This window comes from Vespa velutina, chromosome 18, assembly GCF_912470025.1.
Source record: "Vespa velutina chromosome 18, iVesVel2.1, whole genome shotgun sequence".
Taxonomy (NCBI): Eukaryota; Metazoa; Arthropoda; class Insecta; order Hymenoptera; family Vespidae; genus Vespa; species Vespa velutina.
The window spans coordinates 470,945-486,943 of record NC_062205.1 but is presented as its reverse complement, the minus strand read 5'-3'; the positions used below and the strand labels follow the sequence as shown (position 1 = coordinate 486,943).

The following is a 15,999-nucleotide window of genomic DNA, read 5'->3' as shown; positions in this document are numbered from 1 at the left end:
GTTTTCTATTGTTTTGTAAACAATCTTTGCGGACATATTGATAGATATCGACGGACAAGAAAAGTAAGGATAGCTGCAAAAGGAAGCGTTATACAAAAAGATATAACCCTTTTTATTTCGTCATAACTGAAAAATAAAGTAGCAATATAATTAAACGTAAAAAATGGTAAGTCACTTGTACAAAATTTATCAAGGATTGACAATTTATCAATTAATGATCTATTAATGTTTGTATTACTCATTATGACTGATTCGAGTTTACTTAAAATTGACGGATAGCGTGAGTGTCTATCAGTGCACGTAGGACAAGGTGGAGTTCAGATTGGTAATGCCTGTTGGGAATTATACTGTTTGGAACATGGAATTCAACCCGATGGGCAAATGCCCTCAGATAAAACAGTTGGAGGAGGGGACGACAGTTTCAATACGTTTTTTAGCGAAACAGGTGCAGGAAAACACGTTCCAAGAGCTGTTTTTATGGATTTAGAACCTACTGTAGTAGGTATGATTATTATCATCCCCTTTTTGTGTATTGTGATTTTCATGATTTTTCGATTATCTTGTTATTTTTTTCTTATGTTCTTAACTTTCTCTTATGTTATTTTTTAACAAGTTCTCTTTTATATTTCAGATGAAGTACGTACAGGAACTTACAGGCAACTCTTTCATCCGGAACAACTGATCACAGGGAAAGAGGACGCAGCAAATAATTATGCAAGAGGTCATTATACCGTAGGCAAGGAAATTGTAGATTTGGTATTAGATCGATTACGCAAATTAGCTGATCAATGTACGGGACTCCAAGGATTTCTTATTTTTCACGCTTTTGGTGGTGGTACCGGATCCGGATTTACCAGCCTTTTGATGGAACGATTATCTGTTGATTACGGAAAAAAATCAAAACTTGAATTTGCTATCTATCCGTCGCCCCAGATATGCACGGCGATAGTCGAGCCATACAATTCTTTACTAACTACTCATACGACTCTCGAGCATTCAGACGCCGCTTTTATGGTAGACAATGAAGCGATTTACGATATCTGCCGGCGTAATCTCGACATAGAGAGGCCAACTTATACAAATCTGAACCGTTTGATCGGCCAGATTGTTTCTTCTATTACTGCGTCTTTGCGTTTCGATGGTGCCCTGAACGTTGACCTTACCGAATTTCAAACGAATTTGGTACCTTATCCCCGAATTCATTTTCCACTTGCCACTTACGCACCGGTTATCTCGGCCGAAAAAGCGTATCATGAACAGTTGACTGTAGCAGAGTTGACTAATGCTTGCTTCGAGCCGGCTAACCAAATGGTAAAATGCGATCCACGACATGGTAAATACATGGCTTGCTGCATGTTGTATAGAGGTGATGTTGTGCCGAAGGATGTAAATGCCTCGATTGCTACTATCAAAACCAAACGTACTATACAATTCGTTGATTGGTGTCCAACTGGATTTAAGGTATGCACACGTTCCAATAGGTTCCGTGAATTTTACCAATTTTATTATTTTGATTCTATTCGTTAATTCGCTAACTCATTAATTAGGATCGCAATTTATCATTTTTAGGTCGGTATAAATTATCAACCACCTACGGTTGTACCTGGCGGCGATCTCGCCAAAGTTCAACGCGCGATTTGCATGCTGGCTAATACGACCGCCATCGCCGAAGCATGGAGTAGACTCAATCACAAATTTGACGTTATGTACTCGAAACGTGCTTTTGTACATTGGTACGTAGGAGAAGGTATGGAAGAAGGTGAGTTTTCAGAAGCACGAGAAGATCTAGCAGCATTGGAAAAGGATTATGAAGAAGTTGGTTTGGATTCGGTTGAGGGTGAGGGCGAAGGAGGAGAGGAATATTAATTTATTATTAATCTAGAAAACTGTCTAATCTAGAATGCTAAAGAATTCTCTATTAAATTAAATAATGTTACTCTTTGATAATATTATTCTGGTCGTAATAAAAGCATTGAAAAATTAGTACAATTAAAAGATTACGCGCATAACTAAATATTTGTGTTGTACCAACAAAACACTGGTATATTTTTTACATAAACAGCAAAAAATCTTCATCAATGAATTGATCTATCTCATTATTTCTTTATGATGATCTTTTTATGTTCGATGACAGTACGAGGTCCATCCACATTTCGCTGCACTTTAAATACTACCAATATCTTTTTTGGTATACATTCATTGATATTACAAGTTATAATATCCAAAATAAAGCGTAAATTATTACATTCAGAACCATCAGGAATTTGAATTGACGTTGGTGTTGTAAGCGAGCCGCTCAGAGATTTGGCCATCCAAGTATCTTTTGGTAACGAGAGTGACCATTTTTGAGGTGCTTCAGAATTTAGTTTCAAATCACCTTCAAATATAATTTCGAATGTGATTGTAAGCTTTCCCCCATTTGCATTTATAAGCGTATCAAAAGTATACTCTTCATTAACATTATCATCATCTTCGACTGGGAGAACGAAGGAAATCTAAAAAATTACGAATAAATATTAAATTATGAATAAAAATTACAATTAATCTTGATTAGTTTATTATCAATTTTATACTCACGGACGAAATGGTTTTACTCTTTAAATCGATCTTTTTAATGGAATGATTGTTCGTATCTGCTACATATAAAGTGTCCCCACTGTTATTTATCACAAGTCCGCTTGGTTCATCAAACTAGAAGATTATATTTTCAATAAAACATGTTCCTATGCAAAAAAATTTGTAACATATAAAATAGATCAACTATCTCTTACAGAGAACGTATCACTTGGCTTGCCAGCACCATACAATGTTTTACAATTTCCTGCGAGATCTACTTTTTTAATTTTGTGATTATAAGTATCTGCTATATAAATTTCTTGTTGAACAGAATTCCATGTTATTCCTAAAGGATGTTGAAGTTTTGCATTATGACGAATACCATCGATATCTCCGAAGTCATGTAAGTTCTGAAAAAGAATTCACATAATTTCTATTAAGAATTACTCGTTAAAAACATAGTCACTATATTGTATCATATAATTAACCTGTGGATTCTTGTCAGCACCACATAATGTAGAAACTTTCCCATCTTCTAAGTGAACCTGTCTGATACTACTACTTTCGCTATCAGCAAAAAATGCAGTATTATACTCTTGAGCAATTACGAGACCAGATGGTTGAGCCAAGGATGCTGCATGAGGATACGAATTATTACGATTTCCTTCTCGACCGTTTCCAACAATAGCAGCGCATGTACCAGCTTTGTATAATCTGTTAAATAAATAATGAAATCTGTTAAATAAATAGTAAAATAAGAAAAAAAGATGGTAATTGAATGAAATGAATATTTCATTCCAAATATAAAATGCTAAACTTATTTTACTTATTTTTCCACCAAATAGTATCTTCTAAAAAGAGTGCCCAAATCTGATGTGTGCCTGCAATTGCAATTAGTAAAATCGGTACAACAGCTTTGCCACTATTATAATGATATATTGTCACATCCCAAGGAGAAGAAAGTGTTTGATCTGTACCAAATTTTCCTCCTTTATAATCATGACCTTGTTTTCCTGTGCCTGCCACGGTAGTCACAATTTGTTTTTTCAAATCAATCTAAAATAGATGTGTATTATTCATAATAAAAGAAATCATAGAATGTTTATAAAGTTACATAAATTTAATATAAATTAAAAATAAATTCGTATTAAAATTACCTTTCGAATAACATGATTTTCATTATCAGCAACATATATCATCTCATTGAGTACGCAAGTACCCTGAGGTGCGTTAAACTTGGCTTCTTTAAAATTACCATCTATATAGCCTGGATTATATCCACCTATAATATGTTTTATGTTCCCATAAATATCTGTTACTAAAATTCTGTTATTGCCAGTATCTGATATAATTAATTTTTCTCCCATTTCAGAAGAATAAATTTCTATTTTGCCAGGAAATCGTAAAAGATCAGTTGAAGCTGGTAACAAATGTATAGCTGGTGCTATAGGAAGAGCATGGTCAGATATTTCGTTTATTGATGTAAAATAATCAAGTGCAACTTTTGTGTATAAAAATAGTTCTTCTCTATGACCTTCACCTAGTATAATTACTAATGGTTGCCCTCTTGGACCTAAAATTTTCATTAATTCTAATGTCTTGCATAAGTGAAAAATTTTATATCAAAATTTGATCAGTATTTTACAAGTATTTATGCATACCTAACATTATCATTGTTGGCCAGCAAATTACTCCAATATCTTGCCACATTGAAAGTGTTGCATCGTTAACAACAGGGTGCATTATATTATACCTTTGCACAGCTGACCTTATTTTTGTTGAATCACGCTCGTTAATAAATTTTGCACTGTGAACACCAATCTAAAGGAACAATACTAAACATATTTTCATGTTCTTATAATGTGCACAATTTATAAGATATATTATTATTATATCATTTTTTAAGAAATAAAATATAAAAAAGTAAAATTTTTATATAAATATAAAAATATTTGATACTTTAAAATATACACTAACCACAACTAAACCTAACTCTATAGAGAATTCCTTTTCTAATGCTTCCAAATCAGGCAGAATATGCATACAGTTGATACAGCAGTAAGTAAAAAAGTCTAATATAATTATTTTCCCATGGAGGTGTTTCTTCATGGAGAGATTCTCCGAGACATTGAACCATTCCAAGCCTAGCATTTAAAGAAATTACTTCACTGTGTATATACATAATCTTATGTGACCACATTTAAACGTAATAGACAGAAGCAATTGTATTAAAACATTTTAAATAATGTTCATAATCGAATAAAGTGGTTTTTATTATACAAAAAATATATCACAGTAGTGCATTTTAACAATAAACGAAGTTAGTATTTGAAGAAGAAGATGACTGTACAATCAGCAAAGCCTTCAGCTGTCATTAGTAGGTAAACCATAATCTTTATGTAAACTCTTAACTGTGATATTATTTATTTGAGCCATAGCACCAAATACAACTTGGGTTGCATCCTTCATATCATTATATTCATGCAAAAGGTTTGTAGTTTGCTTCATGGAAGGATATTTTTCTCTTGAAGTTTTCAAGTTGGTAAATTCTGTGTCCAATTTCTTCTCAAGGTGAAGAAGTTTGAAGAACTGTTGTTTCTTTTCATCTTCTAATGGAATTTTGTTTAATTCCAACTGCTTTTTATTTGGCACTATCATCGATGTGTCCTTCTCCACAGTTTCCTTATATCCATCCAAAGTATCATCAATGAATGAGGAAGACATTGTGACAGAAGAATCAATGTGTTCAGACCTATGATTCAATCGATAAAAGGCCATACCATGTTTATGATATATATACTCATTCTCAATGCGTACATAATATTGAATAAAAGAGAAGACAATCATAAGGTTATTGATATAGTTTCGATTGTTAGTTTTGAACATAAAAGAAGATAGCATATTAAGTTCTACAATGTTGTACTCTAATTATTTACAATGTATTTGTAAATCGTTTATTTTCTTTTTTGCAGTTTGATCATAAAAAGTTCAAACAATAAAAGAAAAAATTTAAGTAATATCGATCACTTAATATATTCATCATGTAGGTATTACAATACAAAAGGTTTACTAGCAGGTTAGTAACTATGTTATAAGCACATTAATAAGCATATTAATAAAACAAAATATAATAATGAAAACCTTTCGCCTTTCTATCATATCAATTTATCGCAACATATTAAACTATTATCAAACTAATATCAAATAATTATTTTAAATTTAAGAACAATACGAAAAATTTGTATAAAAAATAAGATAACCTTTTGGGAAGTCCTTTACATAAGCGTCAGTATTAGCAAATGTTTTTATATGGCGTAGAACCAGTTTTTGTTTTTCCGTTTGATCGATAATAATTTGAAGATCATGTCGAATTTGTTCGCAAGCATCCATTAATAATTTCACTGTATCCGACACACTCATTTTTTTATTCACTTGTCCACACATGAACGAACTAACGAATTAAAAAAAAAGAACTTCGAAACGGTGAATCAGTGTTTCAATAAAAAAAAAATATATTCCAATATATGTTCATTTTACTTCTAGTTTGTAGTGGGAGGCGTAGGAATATCGTAACAAAGCAGATCCAATCTTTATGCGCATGTCAGAAATAGCTTTCCCAGGGTTAAGATATTCATCGATCCGTGTTCTTGTCCGTTCATTGGCGAACGAATTCATAAAATAGTAGACTCGCTACGAGTTGACCAATCAAATCTACGTAAATGCGTAGAAGTTGATCACGTGATCGTTCACTGATCGGAAATGTTCCTTGGCCGGCCATTTCCGTCTTCTCAAGATCTGTCAGCCATTGTCGCTCTGTTTGCCGGGTTGGGAAAGGTACGTGTCCTTGTTTTTTAAAATGTAGAAGAAATATTAGTTTTTCATCTCTTTCTCTTTCTCTCTCTATCTCTTTCCCTCTCGTGCTCGAGTTAGCAATGATACGTCATTTTTATAAGCTATTATTGAAAGTTGATATTAATCTATTTTTCAATTGTGCAGATCTTCTAAACAGAGTTGACATCGATTAGTTGGAAGGATAATTGTACGTTGCAGATAGCTACTACTGCTTGTTCAAACATTTGAAATGTACACCACAGCGTATAGCAACCAAACAAGGTAGACTTTTTTTCTAAATAATTACAAAAGTTGATAAAATTCGTAAATATTAATTTGTTAGTTACTAAAAATTTATTTGCCAAGAGTCAATGACTGAATTTTTTTATACTCGACTTGTGTCAGCCATTTTGTTAGACATAGTTCCAAATGACGATTCGTTTGGTAGCATTATACTTCTATTCAAGAATCAAATATTATTATTTTCGGTTAAACTATGCAATGAATTGTTGTTTACAAAGACACCATATTGGTGTACACATGAAATAAAATTTTCATTTGTTTTTTTTGTTTTGTTTATATTTGAAAGTAATCACTGCAAAATATGCATAAATATTATATATGTATTATATATAAAAATTAAAATGTAAATCGTATATAAAAATATGTTTCCAAAGTGAGAATAATAAATGTTGTTCAATGATGAACATAATAGATTCATTAAAACATTGATGAAATATTGCTCAATCTAAAGGAATTGCATTTGTTTATTTATTTATATTAAGTAACTACAATTTTTATTTGCTAGTTATAGGTCGAGGGGAAGTAGAGATTTTAGTAATCGAAATGGTGGAGGTACAGCATATTGGAATGGTCAGCAACAAACTCAGAAAGAATATAATGGAAAGAAACAAAATCAGAAAAAAATACCAGGAGATTTATTAAAGAAACCTAATTGGGACTTAGCTACACTTCCAGTTATTACAAAGAATTTGTATATCCCACATGTTAATGTTTTAAATCGAACATCTGAAGAAATTAATAAATTTCATGCTGGGAAAGAAATTACTGTTAAAGGAAATAACACTCCACCTCCAATTCAAGCTTTTGAAGAAAGCAATTTCCCAGATTATGTAATGGAGGAGATAAAGAAACAAGGATTTGCTGAGCCTACTGCAATTCAAGCTCAAGGATGGCCGATCGCTTTAAGTGGACGCGATATGGTTGGCATTGCTCAAACTGGTTCTGGAAAAACTTTAGCGGTATGTACATTTTATACAATTTCTTGTTATTGTAATTTTTTTTTTGCTTATTTTAATCAAAAATAGTTTTATAAAAAAATTATGAAAGTGAACCTGATTTATAATTTGCATCGGTTATGTGCATGTGATAAATTATAATATTATTACATTTTGATAATTGTTTGGGAAGATTATTAAAATATATTATCTATTGATTTTTCTTTTCTTTTTTTTTCAGTACATCCTTCCAGCAACTGTACATATTAATAATCAACCTAGATTGAACCGAGGTGATGGTCCAATCGTTTTAGTCCTTGCACCAACCCGAGAATTGGCTCAACAAATCCAATCAGTAGCTAAAGATTTCGGTTCTTCGTCATGCATTCGAAATACGTGCATTTTTGGAGGTTCTCCGAAGGGACCACAAGCACGGGATCTTGAAAGAGGTGTTGAAATTTGTATCGCTACACCAGGAAGACTCATTGACTTTTTAGAAAAGGGAACTACGAATTTACGAAGATGCACATATCTTGTTCTCGATGAGGCTGACAGAATGTTAGATATGGGATTTGAGCCTCAAATAAGAAAGATAATAGAACAGATCAGACCAGATCGTCAAGTTCTTATGTGGTCAGCAACATGGCCCAAAGAAGTACAAGCACTTGCGGAGGACTTTCTTACCGATTACATTCAGATTAATATTGGTTCGTTGACTCTTGCTGCAAATCATAATATTCGTCAAATCATTGAGATTTGTCAGGAACATGAAAAAGAATCAAAACTATCCAATCTATTAAGAGAGATCGGTGGTGAACGTGGGAGCAAAGTTATTATTTTTGTTGAAACGAAAAAGAAAGTAGACGATATTACAAAGTCTATTAAACGAGAAGGTTGGTCAGCGATTTCTATTCATGGTGATAAATCACAACCTGAACGAGATTACGTCTTATCTGAATTTAGAAATGGAAAAACTATGATTTTAGTTGCAACAGATGTTGCTGCACGTGGCTTGGATGTAGAAGATGTCAAATACGTTATTAATTTCGATTATCCAAATAGTTCGGAGGATTATATTCATAGAATAGGTCGCACTGGACGTTGCCAAAGTGCAGGAACGGCTTACGCTTACTTTACTTCGAACAATGCAAGACAAGCTAAAGAATTGATATCTGTTTTGGAAGAAGCTGGTCAAGTAATAAATCCTCAATTAGCAGACATGGCTAATTCTATTAGAAATCAATTTGGGAAGGGTCGACAACGTTGGAGTTACGGTCGCTTTACCAAGGATAACAATTCTAGTGGAAGTCCTAGAAGTAATAATAGCCCAACAATAAACAGTTGGCAAAATCATCAGACTCAAACCAATCAACATCAAAACGTTACAAATCCAGAAAGGATGAATATACGCCAACAAAATGGTTATCAAACCACTCGTCAGAGCACTTATCAGCCGTCTGTTTATCAACAACAGCCACATCCACAACAGCAGCAACAACAACAACAACAGCAACAACAACAGCATCAACAACATCAACATCAACAACATCAACAACATCAACAACATCAACAACATCACCATCAGCATCAGCATCAGCATCAGCAACAGCAACCGCAACAGCAGCAGCAGCAGCATCAACAGCCGCAACAACGTCAGCCTAATAACAATTATCAAGGCGGATATCAATCTAATGGTAGTGCTTGCCAACCAGGATATCAAAATAATAATGCTCTCCGATATCCAAATAGAACGGGTTATCAAGGAAATCGTTATAACAGTAGGCAAAATGGATATAGTAGTGGTCAAAACGGTCAAAATGTATATTCAATGCCGCCTGCGTTTATTATGCCATCGGGTGGACACACCGATTCCGGAATTCAGAGTCTCGTCAATAACAAGTTCTTCCAAACGAACCGACCACCGCCGAATACAGGAGCTTGCGCTTATCAATCGATGGGATACGGCCAGTTTCAGGCTGTGCCGCCGTATGGTTATCCTTATCCGCCGACGCAGGTGCAGCAGTGACGTCTTAGATGCAAATCAGCGGCCATTCGAGCTAAGTAAAGTAATTTCTCAATTATTCATTTCTATTTCACCAACAATATTTATCGATTTGTGTCGAATGGTGGGTCTTTTTGGGTAATATTCTTAATGTACTTTGTTTCTTTCGTACTCGCATGAAATGAAGCCGATTTACGAGGAAACGATTTACTTTTCCTCTCGCTCATTTTCCCTCGCTTTCTTTTGACCAAACGGAAAAAATTATTTAAAATCGAATTGTGCGATTTTAACATATAGGTTTCCGAAGGGAAAATTCATATTTTTTAACGAACACAGTTGAATCGGAAATTGTTCTACATCAAAGCGAGATATTTATAAAAATAAAAATAAAAAAAATAAATAAAAATAAAATAAAAAATCAAGAAATCGATTCGACTAGGTGGGGCTCATTTCAAGCGAGTATGGAGTAATAAATATCTCTTTAGCGACGATAGATGGTAAAAAAAATCGGTTATATAGCTTACTGATCGCGAACGTAGTTAACAATGGTCACATCTCTTTATGGTAATTTAACGATAATCTTCTCTCGCGATAACTATATATATATATGTATATGGTTATATACATGTATAAACAAACAAAAACTTACCTGTATGCTATTCTGAAATGCACGAAACATATAGAAGGGGGGGATGGGTAGAGTCAATAATTTATAATTTATTTAATACTTTGCGTATATGCAGGTGATGCTCTTCAAAATGTAAGGCCTTTTGCATAAAAATTAAGCCGTGCACCCTTGCAATTGAAATACGATATATATATAAAAAGAAAAAAGAAAAAAAAAAAAGAAAAAGAAAGGAAAAAGAGTGAGAAACTTTAACTCAAGATGTAACTTTCCTAAGAGACAAAAGAGAGAATGGAAAAGTACGATTGAGGATAGGGAATGGAAGGAAAAAAAAAGAAAAGAAAAGAAATAAAAAAGGATGTATTATTATATCATTATAAAAATATATCGTGCTTCGATGGATCCTTAACGTTATTATACACAGAGGCAGCAAAGGGGGGGTATGGGTTTTTAGGTGTTAGAAGTAATTGAGCGCGTAGTCACTATGGCTGTGCACTTCGGAACAAAGTTCGATATCTTATTTTTATATATATATATCAAAAATAATTTGTTGTTAAGCCAACGAATGATTATATGAAACATTGTTGTTTGATGTTTATGCAATTGGCCACCGAGTGGTCTTGCCTTTGCGCGTCATCGTACGGGGCACGCGTTGGTTAGCCGCAATTCAAGAGAATTTCAATCGTACATGTTTTTTAGTTTGCGTGTCGAAATCTTTCATCACTTTCACTTCGGGAAAAAAAAAATGAAAACGAAAAAGAAAAAGAAAAAAGCAAACAAAGGGACACTACGACATTTTTATTACTAATGTAAATGTTTGATAAACTGTATGAGGTATGCCACTACCTTTAACGTAGTAGGTTATAAGTGTAACAAAATATGAAGGTAAGTGTTGTAGCGTTAAAGTTACTCTAGCGAATATCGTATTAGAAATTCGCGCGACAGCATGGGAGGCAAATTTTGCAAACCTGCGGATACTCGATAAATGTTTGCGCTCGAGGAAAAAGTATTTGATTGAGATAATAAAGGGGAAAAAAGAAAACAAGACAAAACAAACAAACAAACCAGGGAAAAGGGAGAAAAGTAAAAAGTCGATTAAAATAACCGAAAGGGAGAGTCTCTTGCGGATAATATATTATCATGATTCATGACAGTTACTCGCGGAATTTCTTGTTCTTCTATTCTTTTTTATTTTTTTTTTCTTTCTCCCTCTTTCTCTCTCTCTCTCTCTCTCTCTTTTTCATTCTCTCTTTATTTTCCTTTTCATTTTCTATCTTTTTTAATTTTTCTAAAATTGTAACTCATTACTTAATTACGCACAATATTAAAAAAAAAAAAAAAAAAAAAAAAAAAAAAAAGAAAAATGAAAGAAACATCTTGTAACTATAGTGCTTTGCCATTTTATTCGATATCGTCATGTCCTTATATTGAGATCATTGATGACTTATTTCGAATTTGTATTATCGTGCCATTATATCGATGGTCCTCTTTAATTATTGACACGACTATCAATATAATTTTTTTTTCTTTTCTTTTTCTACGCGCTGATGGCAAAGACTTGAAAATCTTAGAAAGATCTTCTCTCTGATTTTTTTTTTTTTTTTTTCTTTCTTTCTTTCTTTCTTTCTTTCTTTTCCATTTCATCGATCTGATCGCATATTGCGCGTTGAATCGAATAGTTAGTATATGAATAGAAAGCGAATATTGTGAGTATAAAAAGCTCTTAACGTTTTCGCATATTTGCGTGTACCCTCTGTTGATGTTTATTAATTATTTAATTCATTCATTTAATCGTAAATGTATTATTTTTTATCTTTTCAAACGATCGATACATACGATAAAGTAAACATTTTATCGTAAATTCGTATATACAGTCTCCGTCCTATAATCTTTCGGTACTTAATACGATGGTAAACATTGAATGTATCGAACAAAGCATTTCCAACTGATGTTGCGTTATAAAAAAAATAAATAAATACGAAAAATAGTATTTGATCTATCCCAACATTTAAAGCAAGGAGGATAATACTAGTGATAGAAAATTATGATGTTTTTCACGATACAATTTTTGGTATCGTAGGTAAATATCGTGGAATTTTGAGAAGATAGAAATTATACCAGAATATGTGTTTTCTATTTGCTTACCTTTTATTAAAAGTTATTCACAACAATCGTGTTCCCGTTTATAGAGTCGTTGTTTTTGCTCGTATCTTTCTTTTGTCTTTAACGTCATCGATTAATCTCATTTTCTTTTTTCTTTTTCTTTTTCTGTTTTTCTGTTTTCCTTTTCTTATCTTTTCTTTTTTTCCGATATTTAAGTTGATAGTGGGTGCACGCGTAAATCTGTGATATGTAAGATGTGTAGCGTATTAATAGATCTACTGTTCTGTCATGCATGATGATTAAAGTAGGAGACGTATATCTCATCGGTTTTTTCCTGACGTGGGTAATACCATATCATATATCTCGGTGACATCCATCGCAGCCTATTATTATCAGTAATACAGAAATTATGGATAGGTAATTTTACTGTCTAAGATATTGTGACATCTGCAAGTATATATTGATTCGTCGTTTATATAGGGAACAGTTATTTCAGTTAGTCTTTTCATTATTTAGTAATAGACGTCGTTTAGAAGTTTCACATCTTATATGATGATTTTGTTTATAAATTCGTGCTTGGAAAGAAAAATAAGAAAAAAAAAAAATAAAAAAAAATAAAAAATGTCTTAGGCAGTAGAATCAAATGATGGGCCCCTTACTGCATGATAAAGAAAGAAGTGAAAAATGAAAAAAAAGAAAGCAGTATTTTTGTGAATTCAATATGAAGGACGTTCGATTGCACTAGATCGTTTAATAATACTATCATCGTTCTCGACTATACGAAGAATCATTATTTTTCTTCGGATATATTAAATCATATATCAAGGTCTTTCTCTCTTTCTCTCATTTTTTTTTTCTCTCTCTCTCTCTCTCTTTCTCTCTGTCTCTTTCTCTCTCTCTCTCTCTCTCTCTCTCTCTCTCTCTCTCTCTCTCTCTCTCTCTCTCTCTCTCTCTCTCTCTCTCTCTCTTTCTCTCTCTTTCTCTTTCTCTGTTTCGGACATTACTTCGCATAATCGGAAACGAATACGTTTTAGACGATCCAGTTTAATATGACACCCTTTATATACAATATCTCCGACGCGTTAAGCGAATAATAAAGTCGGGTAATGACATAATACGTCATATGTTTAATTATCATTGAATCGTCGTACTTGGGTGAATTCATACGTGATTTTTCATGCTTCATTTAAGGCAAACGGTTATTCTTTAAGCAAGATATTCTTTAAATCTTTACAAAGAAGGAATTTAAGGATTTCTCTTCCGTATGTCGCGTAAGGTTACATTTTTTTTGTTGGTTTTTTTCCTTTTTTTTATATATGTATATATATATATATATATATATATATATATATATATTTGTTTTTACGTTTAACAGATTCACATCGATATATTTCTCGTGCCCTCTTTGTTAAGGAAAAAAAAGAAAAAAAGAAAAAAAAAAGAAAAGAAAAGAAAAAGAAAAAAGAAAAGAAAAGAGAAATCTCTAATGGCCCAACACGATGGCCCATTTAAAATATATTTTAAGCATTAAACAAATAACGCGAGTACCGTTAACGGTGGTTGCATCTTGTACATATATAATCGGAGAGGGACGAAAACGGTCTGTATTATATGACACGGTAACGAAACTTACAAATTTTAGTTAAGTTCACAATTATAGATAATACAAATATTTGGTTACGTCTCTTTGCGAAAGATACAGGAATACGTACGAAGATCGCATTCTTCCCCCATTATACATTATATGGATGAGAGCAAAATAATTTAAAGGGGGGAGAAAGAAAAGAGTTGAGAGGCTTCTATTAATTAATATAACCAAAGCGTTAGAAGTATCAGAAAAAAATAATTAAATCTTTGTTGATTGTATAAATGTTATCAACACATTGTTTTTTCTTTTTTCTTTTTTTTTTCCTGTTGCTTTTGAAGTTAGAATAATCGAAAAGTTTTGAGTTTCTCTTTAACACATTAAAATCACCATGAAGATCACCTCCTATCGATTGAGTATTGTTTATTATTTACATTGAGTTATTTTATTATTTATATTATTTTTCTATTGATGAATCTCAGTTGGATTTGATATAATTTTGCATTATTTACAATTAATGCATGTCGGGTATAGGTGATATAAATGGGTTAATATATTTACATTTTTAATATACTAAGGACCACGTTTATTGTAATAAAAGAAGCATAACATGTCGAGCAAAATGCAGCAATAAGCAATTGAATAATTCGACATTTTCCATCCTTATTCTTAACCCTTAACAGTCGAAAGATTCTATGGTTGATACTATTATAGTCACAATTAACGTGAAAGAGCGGATAAATAAATATGGCGAAAAGAATGTGTTAAAGATCTTTTTATTTCACGTGAGCCTCATTGCAATTTATGTTTTGTAAGAACATCTGAAATCTTTATGGGAATAATAATTTACCCCCTTAAAAAAAAAAAAAAGAGAAAAGAAAAGGAAAGAAAAAAAACGTAGGAAGGAATGCGATATAGTTAGAAAAGCAAAGTGAACAGAGTACATTTACTGAAAAAGATTATTTTCAAAAAGTTATAGAAGAGGAACTTTTTGAAAAAAGGTGACACGTTTATTAAACCGTCCAAGTCATCTTGCTGTCACCTCATCATTTTTGTTTATCTTACAAATAACAATGAGAATAATATTCTCCGTTTACTGTCTCTTAGTTTTATGTTTTCTTTTCTTCTCTTCTTCTTTCCTTCTCTCTCTCTCTCTCTCTCTCTCTCTCTCTCTCTCTCTCTCTCTCTCTCTCTCTCTCTCTCTCTCTCTCTCTCTCTCTCTCTCTCTCTCTCTCTCTCTCTCTCTCTCTCTCTCTCTCTCTCTCTCTCTCTCTCTCTCTCTCTCTCTCTCTCTCTCTCTCTCTCTCTCTCTCTCTCTCTCTGTCTGTCTGTCTATCTATCTCTCTGTCTGTCTGTCTGTCTGTCTCCTTTTTTTAAATATTTTTTAGAGTACATCGCGGCAACAACGAGCAACGTTGAAACGGGCTTTCTTAGGATACTAGGTCGTGGGTCCGTTCCCCGGTATCACAATTAATACGATGAAATATAATAAGATGATATTGATTTTTACCGAATATTCCATCGCGCAGAATATATCATCAGTGATCACATCGGTTTGCGTGAAAGGACGGAAATTATACAGGGCCTTAAAAAACTGAGTGTATCGCAATGTTTTCCTTATTCGAAAGGTGAACTTATTGGGGATGATTTTTGATCTCGCTGCTTCGTGTGCATTTTTTGAATGTTTTCTTATTTACAAAGGAAAAAAAGACGATACGCGGCGTTTAAAAACGTCTTATCCTCAGACATTCAGTATATGGTAGCGATGGTGGTCGACCCATGCATCTAGAAAGATTGACGATTATTAGCTTTCGAAACACGAGTACCTTTGTCATATTAAATGCTGAGCGCTGTGATATCGCGTACATAAACATTTTAGTGTTGTAAACGTAAATACACATATTGTAATGTTAACGAATATTATCTCCTTTATATACGAAGACTGAATCTCTCGCCAACTTATGAATAACAAGTTTAGCCAAGCACAGGTGACACGTTCATATATCATATATATATGTGTGTATCCGAATGCCTATTTGTATATTATTAGTTTACAATA

General features: G+C 32.8%; 4 protein-coding genes across 6 annotated transcripts; 2 read left to right on the top strand and 2 right to left on the bottom strand.

Annotated features, from left to right (window-relative positions):
* Positions 1-14: 14 nt before the first annotated feature.
* LOC124955468 (tubulin alpha-2/alpha-4 chain-like) lies at positions 15-3,764 on the top strand. The gene is made up of 3 exons (XM_047509955.1): positions 15-502; positions 632-1,461; positions 1,570-3,764. Exons 1-3 carry the CDS (start codon positions 382-384, stop codon positions 1,864-1,866), a joined length of 1,248 nt encoding a protein of 415 aa, XP_047365911.1. The 5' UTR covers positions 15-381; the 3' UTR covers positions 1,867-3,764.
* LOC124955464 (NHL repeat-containing protein 2) lies at positions 98-6,127 on the bottom strand. 2 transcript variants are annotated; one of them, XM_047509947.1, is made up of 9 exons: positions 5,817-6,127; positions 4,534-4,700; positions 4,218-4,377; positions 3,714-4,129; positions 3,383-3,612; positions 3,045-3,270; positions 2,772-2,966; positions 2,578-2,691; positions 98-2,495 (listed from the first exon to the last, which is right to left on the bottom strand). In XM_047509947.1, the coding sequence occupies exons 1-9, from the start codon at positions 5,998-6,000 to the stop codon at positions 2,097-2,099; spliced, it is 2,091 nt and encodes a 696-aa protein (XP_047365903.1). In that variant the 5' UTR covers positions 6,001-6,127; the 3' UTR covers positions 98-2,096. The 2 variants fall into 2 exon arrangements, with proteins under 2 accessions (XP_047365903.1, XP_047365905.1); XM_047509949.1 differs by lacking the exon at positions 5,817-6,127 and adding an exon at positions 4,969-5,095.
* Positions 4,800-5,810, bottom strand: LOC124955474. The gene has a single exon (XM_047509970.1). It carries the CDS (start codon positions 5,455-5,457, stop codon positions 4,921-4,923), a length of 537 nt encoding a protein of 178 aa, XP_047365926.1. The 5' UTR covers positions 5,458-5,810; the 3' UTR covers positions 4,800-4,920.
* A 133-nt stretch (positions 6,128-6,260) lies between the features above and the next one.
* On the top strand, positions 6,261-14,357 carry LOC124955463 (DEAD-box ATP-dependent RNA helicase 20-like). 2 transcript variants are annotated; one of them, XM_047509946.1, is made up of 4 exons: positions 6,261-6,390; positions 6,553-6,669; positions 7,202-7,649; positions 7,867-14,357. In XM_047509946.1, exons 2-4 carry the CDS (start codon positions 6,638-6,640, stop codon positions 9,649-9,651), a joined length of 2,265 nt encoding a protein of 754 aa, XP_047365902.1. In that variant the 5' UTR covers positions 6,261-6,390; positions 6,553-6,637; the 3' UTR covers positions 9,652-14,357. The 2 variants fall into 2 exon arrangements, with proteins under 2 accessions (XP_047365902.1, XP_047365901.1); XM_047509945.1 differs by having other exon boundaries at positions 6,262-6,390; positions 7,196-7,649.
* The last annotated feature ends 1,642 nt before the right edge of the window (positions 14,358-15,999 follow it).

Bases quoted from the DNA above. Each gene is read 5' to 3' on its own strand.
- LOC124955468 (XM_047509955.1), top strand. From the start codon at position 382: ATGCCCTCAGATAAAACAGTTGGAGGAGGGGACGACAGTTTCAATACG. The intron at 503-631 runs GTATGATTATTA...TTTATATTTCAG, and splicing joins TTTAGAACCTACTGTAGTAG to ATGAAGTACGTACAGGAACT. The intron at 1,462-1,569 runs GTATGCACACGT...TATCATTTTTAG, and splicing joins GGTGTCCAACTGGATTTAAG to GTCGGTATAAATTATCAACC.
- LOC124955463 (XM_047509945.1), top strand. From the start codon at position 6,638: ATGTACACCACAGCGTATAGCAACCAAACAAG. The intron at 6,670-7,195 runs GTAGACTTTTTT...TTTATTTGCTAG, and splicing joins GCGTATAGCAACCAAACAAG to TTATAGGTCGAGGGGAAGTA. The intron at 7,650-7,866 runs GTATGTACATTT...TTTTTTTTTCAG, and splicing joins GTTCTGGAAAAACTTTAGCG to TACATCCTTCCAGCAACTGT.
- LOC124955474 (XM_047509970.1), bottom strand. From the start codon at position 5,457: ATGCTATCTTCTTTTATGTTCAAAACTAACAATCGAAACTATATCAAT.
- LOC124955464 (XM_047509947.1), bottom strand. From the start codon at position 6,000: ATGTGTGGACAAGTGAATAAAAAAATGAGTGTGTCGGATACAGTGAAA. The intron at 2,692-2,771 runs GTAAGAGATAGT...ATAATCTTCTAG, and splicing joins AGCCAAGTGATACGTTCTCT to TTTGATGAACCAAGCGGACT. The intron at 2,496-2,577 runs GTGAGTATAAAA...GTAATTTTTTAG, and splicing joins AGAGTAAAACCATTTCGTCC to ATTTCCTTCGTTCTCCCAGT.